Source organism: Rhinoraja longicauda, chromosome 11 (assembly GCF_053455715.1).
Source record: "Rhinoraja longicauda isolate Sanriku21f chromosome 11, sRhiLon1.1, whole genome shotgun sequence".
Classification (NCBI taxonomy): Eukaryota; Metazoa; Chordata; class Chondrichthyes; order Rajiformes; family Arhynchobatidae; genus Rhinoraja; species Rhinoraja longicauda.
Window position 1 is genome coordinate 9,380,858 of NC_135963.1, and position 14,883 is coordinate 9,395,740.

Sequence of the window (14,883 nt, forward strand, 5' to 3'; positions counted from 1 at the left end):
TGCTTCACCGTAGGCATGGTATTGGCTAGGTGATGAGCGGTGCCTGGTTTCCTCCAGACATGATGCTTGGCATTCAGGCCAAAGAGTTCAATCTTGGTTTCATCAGACCAAAGAATCTTGTTTCTCATGGTCAGAGTCCTTCAGGTGCCTTTTGGCAAACTCCAGAGTGGGCTGTCATGTGCCTTTTATGAGGAGTAGCTTCCGTCTGGCCACTCTACCATAAAGGCCTGATTGGTGGAGTGCTGCAGATACAGTTGTCCTTCTGGAAGGTTCTCCCATCTTCACAGAGGAACTCTGGAGCTCTGTCAGAGTGTCCTTCGGGTTCTTGGTCACCTCCCTGATCATAGAAACATAGAAAATAGGTGCAGGAGTAGGCCATTCGGCCCTTCGAGCCTGCACCGCCATTCAATATGATCATGGCTGATCATCCAGCTCAGTAGCCTGTACCTGCCTTCTCTCCATACCCCCTGATCCCTTTAGCAAAAAGGGCCACATCTAACTCCCTCTTAAATATAGCCAATGAACTGGCCTCAACTACCTTCTGTGGCAGAGAATTCCACATACTCACCACTCTCTGTGTGAAGAAATGTTTTCTCATCTCGGTCCTAAAAGACTTCCCCCTTATCCTTAAGCTGTGACCCCTGGTTCTGGACTCCCCCAACATCGGGAACAATCTTCCCGCATCTAGCCTCTCCAACCCCTTAAGAATTTTATATGTTTATAAGATCCCCCCTCAGTCTTCTAAATTCCAGCGAGTACAAGCCCAGTCTATCCAGTCTTTCCTCATATGAAAGTCCCGCCATCCCAGGGATCAATCTGGTGAACCTTCTCTGTACTCCCTCTAAGGCAAGAACGTCTTTCCTCAGGTTAGGAGACCAAAACTGCACACAATACTCCAGGTGCGGTCTCACCAAGGCCCTGTACAACTGCAGCAGAACCTCCCTGCTCCTAAACTCAAATCCTCTTGCTATGAATGCCAACATACCATTCGCTTTCTTCACTGCCTGCTGCACCTGCATGCTTGCTTTCAATGACTGGTGCACCATGACACCCAGGTCACGTTGCATCTCCCCTTCTCCCAATCGGTCACCATTCAGGTAATACTCTGCTTTCCTGTTCTTGCCGCCAAAGTGGATAACCTCACATTTATCCACATTATATTGCATCTGCCATGCATTTGCCCACTCGCCTAATCTATCCAAGTCACTTTCTCCCCCGATTGCTCAGTTTGGCCAGGCAGCCATCTCTATGAAGAGTCCTGGTGGTTCCAAAGTTCTTCCTCTTTCGAATGACGGAGGCCACTGTGCTCTTCGGGACCTGCAAAGCTGCAGAAATTGTTTTATACCCTTCCCCAGATCAGTGTCTCAACACAATCCTGTCTAGGACGTCTACAGACAATATCTTCATGGCTTGGTTTTTGCTCTGACATGCACTGTCAACTGTGGGACCTTATGTAGACAGGTGTGTGCCTTTCCAAATCATGTCCAATCAATTTAATTTACCACTGGTGGACTCCAATCAAGTTGTAGGAACATCTTAAGGATAATCAATGGAAACAGGATGAACCTAAACTCAATTTTGAGTGTCATAGCAAAGGGTCTGAATACTTATGTAAATGTGATATTTCAGTTATTTCTTTTTAATTACTTAGCAAAAATTTCTAAACACCTGTTTTCGCTTCCTCTTTCTGGGGTATTGTGTGTAGATTGATGATTTTTAAAAAAGTACTTAATCCATTTTAAAATGAGGCTGTAACGTAACAACATGTGGAAAAGGTGTAGGGGTCTGAATACTTTCTGAATGCACTGCATCTAAGTTCTTCTGCAGAGTGCTGCTTTCTCTACAGGACTCCCCCTCCACCTAATTTCGTATTATCTGCAAACCTGCCCACAAAGCCTTGAATCCCCTCATCCAAATCATTAATATACAACGCTGGCTTTAATGCAAAGAAGATCTCTCTGATGGAGATAATATTCTAAAGATTATAAAGGGAGCAGTATTTAGATCCTTAAAGGGCATGCCTACAATGTATTGGATCAGTAACAAAATACTGTATTTAAAAGATATATATAAAGTTATCTCTGTTAATATAACAGTAAAGGAATTTCAATTATGTTATTTAAAAAAACTAAAAACCAACCACTTGTTACTTAAGTATTAGTCAACCATCGCAATGGGTTTTATTATGATCTAATAATTAAATGTAATATGTTTATGGAAAAATGAAAATAGAACATTTAAAACTCATCAAAATGTACAATGATCACAAACATTTTTTTTCTTGAGGTTTTGCTGCTGATCTTGACAAAAGTGGAATTGAAGCAAAGTTGCAAGGTACTGTATTTAATCTTTGCCATTGAACCTGATTGTGAGTACTGTATCTAGGAATACAAGAAACACTAAAGAAATCAGTAAGTTAACAGTTCAGATGAAAGGTGTCTGGTGTAATGATTGTTTGTAATGTAATTGACATGATAATTTACATTGAGTAATACCAGCAATGTGGATAACTATGATGCAAATAGGTTTTACTTTGGTTTGACAGTACAGCTGAAGTCAACCCGACCTTTAATCTTTAATATTTTAGTCAGTTAAAATTAATCAGTTTATTAGTGTGTACTTTGTACAAACAACAACTTGCCGACTAAGACTGCGTGTTAGGAAAATCACAAATCTGCAACCGTTTTAACATCTTTGAATTAAGAAATGGTGAATCTTTGGTTGAGGGAGAGAGATTTCAGTGTTTGCAGTTAGAATTATAATCCTTGTCATCATATTGATCCATAATCGACTCCTCCTTGTATTTAGAATCCACTCCTGTAAGCCTTTGAGATATTTGTGTTCTGAAATTCTGGTTTGTTACATATTTTTGAATTTATTTGTTCCATACTTTCATAATTTAGAAACCTCTTAATCATCCATACTTGCGTGACTCAATGTTAATTTTTATTTGAGAGCAAGAATGTAAAACACCTTGGAGCACTTTGCCATGTCAGAAATGTTACATAAATGAAGATTCTGTCTTTGTTGATGCAGGGGTGTGGACTATTTCTAATATCCATTCCAAAAGGGTGGAGCTTTATTTGGATTCTCTGGTATATTCCATTTCAAAGCTGCTATCTCAAATATAGCCTTATTTGCAGTGCTAATGTGAAATCTGTACATGAATGAAAATCGTTTATTCATAAGATTTGACAAACAGGTTATTAAATGAGTAATTAAATGTCTTTCTTATTATTGAAACAGAACTATGCCTGAAGAATTTGCAGGCATTGGCATCCATTGGTTTGTTAAGAATGGATGAAGAAATCAATTTCAAACCTACAGGTGAAAGTTTATTTATATCCTTTCTCATAAATTTAATAAAGCATCTCTTAAGGATCAATGCAAAATGGTAACTTTTTCTTTTACATTTAATAGGAATGGGGAAATTAATGGCCCGCTATTCCATTGCATTTGAAACAATGAAACTTTTCTTCTTGGTCAATGGAAATGAAAATCTTACTGAACTGGTAATTCATTAATTTTAAAAATACCAGAATCATCTAATAGTTTTTTTAAAATGTAGAAGCATTTATTTTGTGTTGCAATTTGTTAAAAGAGTGAGTGTAGTGGTATAGTGGATAAGTTACTGAGTTAATTGCCAAAATTTAGGAAGGCATATTCTAAAATTTTCATGATGGTAGCTAGGAGATTCAAATTCAAATCTTGGGAGATATTGCACAGTGGTGTCGAGGTAGTATGGCTCCTGCGCAGCTCCTGTAGCCTAGCATTCGACCTTGATCTCTGGTGCTGCTTTTGAGGAATTTGCAAGTTCTCCCCGTGATTGTGTGTGTTTTCCCCAGTTGCGACAGTTAGTTCCCACATCCCAAAGATGTGCTGGATTGTTAATTGATTGGTTAGAGTAAATTGCTCATAATGGGCACATTGAAGAGAATAAATTACGGGGAAATAAGTGGGTGAATGGGATTCTGTGCTATTGACTTTATGGGCCAAATGGCTCCTACATCATGAGAAAATGTAATCTTCCTAATATTTATGACAAACTAGACCAGGTTGGGCCCAAACCTCTCCTGCATTGGTGCAGCACCCTGTCCTCTCTCCTCAACCTCTCCCTTCTCCCCCACTCCCCCCTTCCCTACCCCCTTCCCTCCTCCCCCTCCCCTCCTTTTAAACTTTAAAATGTGAATAACTTTAAAAATATAACACCAATTTCAATAAAACTACTTGCATTATCACCAGTGACAATGGTGAGTAAGGTGGGCCTAAAATTGTCGCGCTATCGTGTACCGTTTTGGCTGAAGTTCATTCACAAACAAGATAACAAACGAGAGTTTTAGTATATAGATGTCCACATTCTCATATTTGTTATGTACAAATAGGAGAAAAAAAGTTCAGAGAAATTTGAGCATGTCAGTATCAATAAAATAGCCAAAAACCCTAAAAGACCTTGGGTGGAAAGATTAACAACTAGATGAGGTGGGACTACTGTAAAAGCAGCTTAAATAAGGGCCTGATGATCAGCACAAACTGAGTGGACCTATGTCTTAAGTTTAGCAAAGGGATAACAAATAATGAAGAAATAGAGACTACAATCCAATACATTGGCTCAGAATTTCCATGAGAAAGCTGACAGTTGTGTGCAGAATTCCCTCTATACCTGTGCAGAGATATTGGGGACTCTCACTAGGCTATCAGTTCCCAGGTACTTGCATTAACCGACACATGATAAATGACCCCCTTAAATTGTCATGTACCGTTTTGGCTGTAGTTCAGGAACAAACAAACAAACGAGAGTTTTTAGTATATAGATATCCACAGATGGAAATTTTGTGGGTCATATATATTCACAAACATTCAAGCTCTTTGAAATGGTTCAGCGTAGGCATCATTTAATATCTCTCAAAGTATTTCAAGTTGTGGAGGGCCATTTAGGATCAGAACCCTGCTGATCAGCTCAAAGAAAGCTTCCTTGCAGACGTATATGGAAGGGGCCTATTCCAGGTATGAGAGTTGCAACAGATAGTCATCCTGCACTCATAAGTGACAGGCAGCTCTATAGAAATTCTGAGCCATTGCTTAAATGGACGACTAATGTATTCACATTGTCATTGATTATGCAGTTCAAGATTGAAATGTGCACAAAACTGCAATATTTCGGGGACTTTGTCGTACCAGGTCCACCACCGATTTTCCGGCGTCCTTGGTTCCAGAGCATTGCCGATTTATCCATTTGCTGGGATAATAGACGTCATGGCCTCCGAGAGGAGTCAAATGTTACCGGAACAGTTCACCTAGGCCATCGGGTGCCAAGATACCGGCCCGCAAAGTTGGCCTCAGAAGTCGGCTATGGGAACGGATCCGCCGGCTCCAGCCAGGCCGGAGTTCCAGAGCCTTGGCCACAAGGGGCAAATTGGTCCCACCGGTCGTAAATCTGGCCGCGGAAGTCCCGATGAGGTCAAGATTGCCCGTTTCACCCAGCCTAGGCGCCACATTTTTTGGGGGACCTCTGGGGGGGATTTCAAGTGCACTCTCGTAATTTTGTCCGGATTAAAGGAGGTGCCGGACCATCAGATGCCAGAAAATCGGTGGTGGACCCGTACTTATTTATTGATCACTTTTTCTAAAGTGGAAATAACTTGCAGATCTTATTCTGTTTTCTTGCAAGAAAATAATATGTGCTGTCAATAGGGTTATTAGTATGAGAAAGTTGTAATATTTTAAAATTGCATAGGTACTTTAAAAGAGCTAGCAATAGGCTATTAATTCTCTCATGCTTATTCTGCCATTTACTTTGATCATGGCTGAAGTACTATTCCATTAATTTATCCATTTGATACATGTGTACACACAAATAGATTTAAAATGGCAAAATCCTTATTTAATGTGTTTGAAATAATAAGCCAAAGTGCCTCTTCAGTCACTGAATCACCTGAAAAAAATTAAACCTTTCAGCTGCAATTGACAATTTGGTATGTTGCTGTAGTCAAAGTTTATCTCTTCAGATATTTTAAATCATGCAATATATTTAAAAAATAGGTCACAATAATCTCCAGATGCAAGGAGTTTGCAGATATTCAACTAAGGGTCAATGAGAAGAAAATTCTTAATACTCTGAACAAAGATAAAAACAGAGTCACCATCAGGTAATGCCAATCATGTTCTTTGTAACTCCTAGATATTTACAGATGCTCTGACAATATGTGAGATAAACATACACTTAAGAAAGATGGGAATTATCATAAGATGATTTGACAAGGGTACATGTGAGGTGCTTTGGCTTATGAATTGCCTTTGCACTATCAAGTAATCTTAAAACTAAGAAACTCTTTTAAAAGTGACTGGTTTAGACACCTTCTATGGGGAATTTAACTTTACCAGTGTTGAAATGTATACATAAGGTTTGCCACCTGTAATAGCAGTTTCTATACCTTCTCGGTGATGTGGTGGAGATATAGCTTACGCACACCCCACTCTGAGATAACAAAAACTAATCTTCCAAACATTGTGGTTGAAAACTGTTTTCTCTCCATCCTCCGAGACTAAACTGACCACCAATCTCTGTGGCTATGCTAGCCTCCTCATATGTAGACACGCCCCTCCACGTATCAAATCCCACCTTCCAAAGTACAGGCAGAAAGAAACTAGAAATATTAAACATGGCCATAATATAATAACAGTAACTAATTTAAGCGTAAATGGCTCATACACCACCTTTAATTTTGAAATTTGCAAAGGACGCAAAACATGGAAGCATGACCATCCATAAGAACATGTCAGAGAGCAATTATAAAGAGGATTGGTGAGATAACACCTGAAGTATTGTGTACAGTTTCGGTCTTCCTTACCTAAAGAAACACAGACTTCCAGATAAGGATGCAACAAATATTCACTGAATTGATTCCAGAGATGTGAGTTCCGCCACATGAAGAGAGATTGGGTATCTCTCTTTTCTCTGAAATTTGGGTAAATGAGTGGCAATCCCATTGAAACTTCTAAACTTCCTACAGGCGTGACGGATTGGAATGAGGGAGGATGTTTCGCTCAACTAAGGAGTCTAGAACCAGGAGTCACAATCTCAGAATAGCGAGTCGGCCATTTAGGACTGAGATGAGGAGAAATGAATTTACACAGAGTATCGTGAATCTTTTGAATTCTGTAACCCCAAAGAGTTAGTAGTTAATTTATTGAGTTCATTCAAAACTGTCATCAATCCATTTCTAAGTATGGAAGGATATGTGAATTTTGCACAAAACTGGAGTTGAGAGAGATTACTCTTTAGAAGTTTTCCCACAGTTAGTAACATAATAATAGTTATTTTCAAAATAATTTATTAACACAATTTTCCCCTGTGATGGTGTTACTTATTTTATATGGTTAAACATTAACTGTCTATGTTCCATCAATCTTTAATGTAGGTTTCCTATAGAAGGAAAGATTAAAACAAATGAAATGAAAGTTTACTGGTAAGACAATTTTGCAAGCACACTGTTTATTTAACACATTGTTTAGACATCTGAATAATAAGAATACAAGCTTCAAAATCAAGACATTATTGGATAAGCTGTTCAGTTTAAAGTTAGCAAATGCAAAGAATCAGATTTGCTCTGCTCCAGGTGATACACCTAGGTGGATTTTTAAGTTCAAGGCTAGTTTGGGAATTGAATTAAACAGATGAATTTATAGTCCTTCAGCCCGAGCAAGATACAGTCTTCAGTGGAAGTTACCCAATCGCACCAGGGTGAACAAGTTCAAGACAGCTTATTGGGCTACAGCCTTCCCATCACAACAGCAGGTTCTTAATTACTGCATCTGCTTATCCTTTCAGAATGCTGTTGCACCCAAATATTGAACTTTATATCTTTATGAGGATGAATTGAAATATATATTTTTTTAATTCAAGGTCTTTATGGGACCAGATTAAAAGATAAGTGGGGATACTTTCTGCTAAATGGCAACCATGTAACATCCTTTCCAACATATCAGCCTTTCGGTCATGTGTTTGGAGTGAAATTAATATTTATTCACAAACATATCCTTGCATTTATACCTCCCTACTCACTGCCCACCCCAAACTGTCATGAATCACTGGCACAACAAGCAGACAGGCAGCTTGTTTTGTTACAAGTATCTATGAGAGAGAAACGAGTGTTATCGAACTTCTAAATTCATTGTGGTGGAACACTCTCCGAGACAGATGTGAAGCCCACTGTTTGACCTGTTTTTACAAAATGTTAAATGGTCAGCTCGACATAGATTACCATATCTACACCAAACCCAAACCTATCAGGAGTAGACGAGGGCATTCGATTCAATTTGAGATACCAGCTATCAAGATAGATGTGTATAGCAATTCATTCTTCCCTCGCACAATTAAAGCATGGAATAGTCTTCACCCTACTATAGTTATTCAACCAGACGCAACTAAATTTAAGGCAGCTCTTCTCCAAGAAGCCCTTCTTGCTTAAGTCCATACTCCGCCACCTCAAGTTTAAATTCCATTTGGAATATTTTGGAGGACCAAGAACCAAGAATGTGCAGAGCAAAAAACTGCAGGTGCTAAAAATCCGAAATAGAAAATGGTGGAAGCTTTCAGAAGGTCAGGCATCATCACAAGAAAGACAAACAGAATCAATGTTGTAGGCCAAGGGTCCTGCATCATAACTGGAAGAGTGAGCAATCAAGCATATTTTAAAGTACATAGAGGCAGGAACGGAGATAATATATAACTCAAATTTATTTTTAAAGCTGGCAGTCAGAAGTAAATAATGTAGGAAAAAAAAAAAGCATAATTGAAATAGAAAGGTAGCGCCACATCTGCAGGGGAGAAAGATGAAATGCTGTTATGAGCTTATGCTGGAGATCATTTGGGCAATATAAGAGGCTGAAGTCAGAAGGATCAGAATGGGAGGAGAGCGCTATACTTGTTCTGGTGAGGGGCTGAGAGCAGAAGTGGGGAGACAGGATTGAGAAGCCAATTAGTTATGGTAGAGTCAAATGCATAATTAATGAGAAGGGAAGACATTTTAAAGACACTGATGAAGAAAGGCTCATTTAAGAGTGATTGTATGGAGAAACTAGAATAGAATAGAATCCTTACAGGAGGGAGGATGGTAGGAGGTTTAGCCAAGCTGACAGCCAGGGCTGATGGTCCTATAATGGATATTGGTAGCTAACCTATCCCTGAGATGGAAATGTTAAGAAGTGAAACGGAAGAGAGAACACAATGAAAATTGTTGGCAAAAGTAATGACATGTTTTAGTTCTGTACAGGTATAGGTGGCAGTACCAACACTGCCTTCAATGTAATGGAAAAATATTTGAGGAAGGGGCCCTTAACAGGACTGAAACTATGACTGTATAGATGTCCAACTACAGGACAAAGTTGCACTGAATTTTCTCATATGGGCCTTCAAGATGAACTGGTCTGGAGCAATCTTGCCTTGGTCAATGCTTTAATGTAGCAGATTGTTGAAACTGAGTGCTGAGCCATTTAAGTTTGGAGTTCATGAATGGAATAAGTCAAGTAATTGTGTGCCAAATCTGTCACAAAGAGTGGCAGATTTCCTTCCCTGGATGACATTTGTAAATCATTTAGTTTTTGCAACAATTGAATAATTTTGTGATCATTGATGTTCAGATGTTCTTTGAAATTCCAGATTATTAATTGAACTTAAATTCCACAGCTTCCTTGCTGTGACTTGAACGTATTTCTGGACCTTTAGTTCGTATATCTGGATTCTTGGTCTGGAAATTTAACACCTCATTTATACCTTTCTCGTGATCATTCGACTGCTATTACAGTATTTTTATTCCTTCTTTTTTAAAAAATAATTATTTTGCTTTTTTAACTACAAATATATTTCTTTTTTTTTCCAGTCTACTACAAGCTCAGTTAGGTTGTATTCCAATTCAAGAATTTGCATTAACTCAAGACATAGGCAAGATATTTAAATGTGGCACAAGAGTCACCAAATGTAAGCATAAACAAAATGTTGCCTTTTGCACTGTATATTGTTTACAGTTCTTTCCTAATTGATAGAAAAGTATTAAGGTTATATGTTCACCAAGTATAAATGTTGAACATTAATCGTGAGTACTGGCAATCTAACATTAATTATGAATACAAACAGATTAGTAGTGCTTTCACAAAATCACCTTTCCACCATATTCTCGCTAAATTTGTTTATTTTTCCCCCAGTTTACTTGCTATCTATAAACAATTAAAAAGTAAGAATGGAAATTAGATATTGAATCTGGAACTGTATCCATATTTGTTTTGTTAAATTCTTAATACTTACAAACTAATGTGTGAAGGTACATTAAAGAATGAATGAATGAATGAATGAATGAATGAATAAATAAGTTTATTGGCCAAGTATACATATATAAGGAATGTGCCTTGGTGCTCCGCACACAAATGACAACACAAACAGTTAACAATTAAGAATGAAGCATAAACACATCAAAACAATAAAGATACACCATTACGGTCTAGGATACACCATTACGGTCTATGAATGAAATATTTACTGTGCTTTCTAATTAAGTATGTTGTGTAAATGCTTAACCAATAGGCCTTTCAGAATTGCTTATGCAACAAGAAAAGAAGAACTTTTCAACATTGTTGAATTCACTGATCTTAGCCAAATGTTTTAGGGCGAAACTTTGGGAGAACTCCTTGTATATATCAAGACAACTTGAAAAAATCGGTATGTTTATATCAAAATAATGCTGTTAGAAAGCTTATTATTTTACTTTCATAGAATTTACATTTCATAAATTAATTAAAGTTACTGGTAGTGAACTTTACATTGGATTACCTGTATGACCACAAGTCATGTTGCCTGTAAATTTATCCCTAGTCAGTGAAATAAATATGGTGCTTAGTATCGACTGGACACTCCACACTTTTTTTGAAACTCTTCCAGAATGAAATCGAATTTTGGAAACCAGATATCAGGCATTTCACCCATGCGATTTTATTTTTCCTCTGTTCCACATTAACCAATTCCAACCCATTCAGTATGGTCTTTAATATTCATGGCTTCCCCTCAAAAACTTTACATTTTGATTATTCCTTGTGGTAGTGAATTTTACCTTTTGAACCATTCTCTGGGTAGGGAAATTTATCATTTATCCTCCACTAGATTTAGTAGTGACTATCTCATGTATAATGGCATCTGGGTTTGGTCATCCAGAAATGGAAATAGTTTCTTTATCCAGTCTATTAAACAATTTTGTTTTGTGAAGATCATTCTATCTGGTGAAGAGAAACTTAATTTGTTCAATCCTTCCTGATATTTACAATTTCTAAGTTTCCTTCTATTGCCCATTAGCTGCTTTGTAGCTTATCGTGCCTCTAAATCCTTTGCACAGTATGTAAACAAGAATTATGTACTTTCAGCCAACAGTTGCCAAGCCATCGTTAAAATTACCCTCATTGAAATAACTTCTTTGTTCATCACCAAGTGTTGTTATGTAGTTAAAAGCAGCAGCTGCTTTGAATGTATCAAAAGCTCAAGGTCCCACGTAAGATCATGGAATCATTTAGTATTTTGATGGTATTGTTTGAGACGGAATGTTTTTCCAGACATGAGTAGAAGCCTTCTCTCGTGGATAGATATGAGATGTAGGGGAGTGAACGGAGCATGTGAAGTGTCAACTTACCTTCCCAGCTTAAAGCTGTTATGAAAACACATGATTGAATCGGTATGGCACTGAGAAATCAATTCATATTATATGATCAAGTCTCAACAATAGCCCCTAAGCCCACCACATCTGGGTCTGAGGCAAGACTAATACCACTGAACAATGCTGACACATGGAGGATTTTTTTTTTTTTTGTGAGAAAACCAGTTTGTTGTTTAGACATCCCTAGTCCAGGCAATAGCAAACACCATGCTAGTTTAAAACTCGAAAAGAGGCAGGGGAAGAGTGCAAAATAAATGTCATTTCTAGATAATGCAATACTCTTGGGGAAAATAATCAGTTCCCTGTGGGGAAAATTACATGAGATCCAAGGCCTTTTAAACAGTAAATGGCAGAATTCCCAGAGTAGCCCAGGAACTGCTCCAAATGCTTATCCCTGAGGCAAAAATCAATAACTCGTGGAGTACATGTGTTTTAGGGCCTAGTCTATGAGTGATGACATTTGCAAATATATTTCTCAAGGAGAAATTCATGACGATAAACTATCTTAAATTATTTAGTTTGCCCTGCAGACAGACAGACACAAAATATTGCATCCAAAGTTCATTAATTTCACATGTTAGTTTGTCCATTTCTCATAAGAATCTAATATAAGAAATAGCATCCTGAGCCTATTTTGCTGTTAAATAAGATCATGGTTGATCTAATCTTGGCCTCAGTTCCACTTTGCTGCCTGTTCTCCATAACTCCTGATGTTCCTGCAGACCTAGAAATACTTTGTTTTGTCATATATATAGTAGAAAAATAAAGTATTGTGTCTTTGAATAAACCTAATAGCTACTATTATAGTTTGGTGTCATTTAAAAAAATTCATAATCTGCCTGTGTGGATTCTAGACATGTATTTTGTATTCTAAAGCCACTATCAAATTGGAAGATCTTGTTGGCAAATACAATCCAAAAAACATATATGTGAAAATATCCTAAAAGGTTTCAAGCACAAGGTGTTTATGAGATCACACTTGGAGCACTGCATAGAGTTTTGGTTTCCCTATGTTCCAACCTTTTGAATTGAAGTATGCAATGGTGGGGTGGCCACCAAACTATCTTGCATACATAAGCCCACTCACCACCATAGTATTCCATTGCACTCAAAGCCCAAGAACCATTGGGATTTCCACAGGGTCACATAGAAACATCAAAAATAGGTGCAGGAGTAGGCCATTCGGCCCTTCAAGCCAGCACCTCCATTCAATATGATCATGGCTGATCATCCAAAATCAGTATCCTATTCCTGCTTTCTCCCCATATCCCATGATTCCATTAGCCCTAAGAGTTATATCTAACTCTCTCTTGAAAACATCCAGTGAATTGGCCTCCACTGCCTTCTGTGGCAGAGAATTCCACAGATTCACAACTCTCTGGGTGAAAACGTTTTTTCTCATCTCAGTCCTAAATGGCCTACCCATTATTCTTAAACTGTGACGCCTGGTTCTGTACTCCCCCAACATGGGAACATTTTTCCTGCATCTAGCCTGTCCAATCCACCCCTCCAAACCCTTCCGAATTTGGCGGAAAGTTTCCGCTTTCTTATTTCATTTCCGCCATTCCGATGTCGCCTCACATTTTTCCGCAAAACAGTCGGTAATTGCAATTTGTCAATACAGCTGCTACAGGTCGCTAGGGGATCCGCGAGAAATCCCCCCGCCCTGGAAGTCTCCCCGAAAATGTGGCATCCAGGCTGGCAAGGCAGCCAATCTTGACCTCATCAGAACTTCCATGGCCAATCTTTGCAACCTGCAGCCGGGGCTCTGGAATTCCAGCCCAGCTGGAACCAGCACATCTGTCCCCATAGCCGACTTTCTTGGCTGGCTGGATAAATCAGCAAAGATCTGGAACCAAGAGTCCCAGAAAATCAGTGAAGGAACTGTAATGAGTAAATACTAAATTTAAGTGAAAGATTATATAACTATATTAATTAATTAAGACAGGATTAAAATATAAAACACAACAGAAAACCCAATTAACACCTTTTTGGGCTGATTATCAATTAATGTGCAAATTTACTTCAACAAATAATTCCATGTGCTTGGTCGAGTCGCATATATCAACTCTTTCTTCATAACTTAGTCATACATTTTATGACCATTGTTCTTTTATTCAATACCAAGAGAATTGGGATGTGTAAGGAAATTGTGTTGCAAAAAGTATCTCTGTTCAATAACCTTTCTATGAATAGCAGAATATACTCATGATAGGCCTGACATTGTATATGTAGTCCAAGAACTATAGACTGTTGGAATTAATAGTCATTTTTCACACATTTGCATTTGGCGTGCATACTTTTTTTTTGTTGCTGAAAAGTTGCATTATGGGCCATATTATGAATTTTGATGTAAAATTTTGGACATCAAAATTATGAATTTGTAAAATCAAATGTTGGGAGGTCTGCCAATCCCTTAAGAATTTTATATGTTTCTATAAGATCCCCTCTCATCCTTCTAAAGTCCAGTGAATATAAGCCCAGTTGATCCATTCTTCCAATCATATATGGGCTTCGAGACTCGATCGGCTGAGGATGAGCATTGGAGGCTCTGATCACCTCAGAATCATATGTGATGGACATCTCTGGCAAGGGATAAATACAAATTGTAAAAGGAATCTGAATTTTGAATCAATGTCTTTGTATGTTGCAAAATAAAAATCCTGAACCACAGATTTTAAGAAACCAAGGAAGAGAATTGCATGGCGCAGTCTTACCTACTGAAGTCTCTATCTCAAATATTAATGCAGTTAACCTCAAGGCTGCCTTAGAGGCCGGAATTGGGGCCCATGGAAGGACTTGAAAACAAAGGATAAGAATTTTAAGATTAAGGGATTATTTAGTTGAAAATCAGTAACACTCAGGAAACATAGAGGTAATAATAGCACGCTACAGTCAAACTCTCATTATGTGCTGAATGATTGTCAGCTTTCATATAGACATAAATATTTCTGAAGCATTTGATAACTAAGTGTACAACACACTTACTACTGTTGATATATTTACAGGTCCTACATTGTCCTGTGCCATGGTAAATGCAGGCCTCTCTACATTTCAGAAGATAGAAGATACAAATTCAAGAGAGTTAGAATTGGTATCAGTTTTTCCTTCAAATATTTGTACATCCCATTAGACCTTCTCAGATGTTTCCCACTGTGTTTAGTTTAGCTTAGAGATCCAGCACGGAAAC

The 14,883-nt window shown here is 38.1% G+C and overlaps 1 protein-coding gene across 1 annotated transcript in view; it reads left to right on the plus strand.

Moving 5' to 3' along the window:
* hfm1 (helicase for meiosis 1) overlaps window positions 1–14,883 on the plus strand; it is an 81,914-nt gene that overhangs the window by 42,662 nt on the left and 24,369 nt on the right. Inside the window, exons 19-26 of the mRNA XM_078408202.1 lie at window positions 2,287–2,334; window positions 3,247–3,327; window positions 3,421–3,512; window positions 6,040–6,146; window positions 7,419–7,466; window positions 9,879–9,976; window positions 10,577–10,711; window positions 14,702–14,787. Coding sequence (XP_078264328.1) covers window positions 2,287–2,334; window positions 3,247–3,327; window positions 3,421–3,512; window positions 6,040–6,146; window positions 7,419–7,466; window positions 9,879–9,976; window positions 10,577–10,711; window positions 14,702–14,787 — 695 coding nt within the window. The remainder of the gene's footprint in view (window positions 1–2,286; window positions 2,335–3,246; window positions 3,328–3,420; window positions 3,513–6,039; window positions 6,147–7,418; window positions 7,467–9,878; window positions 9,977–10,576; window positions 10,712–14,701; window positions 14,788–14,883) is intronic.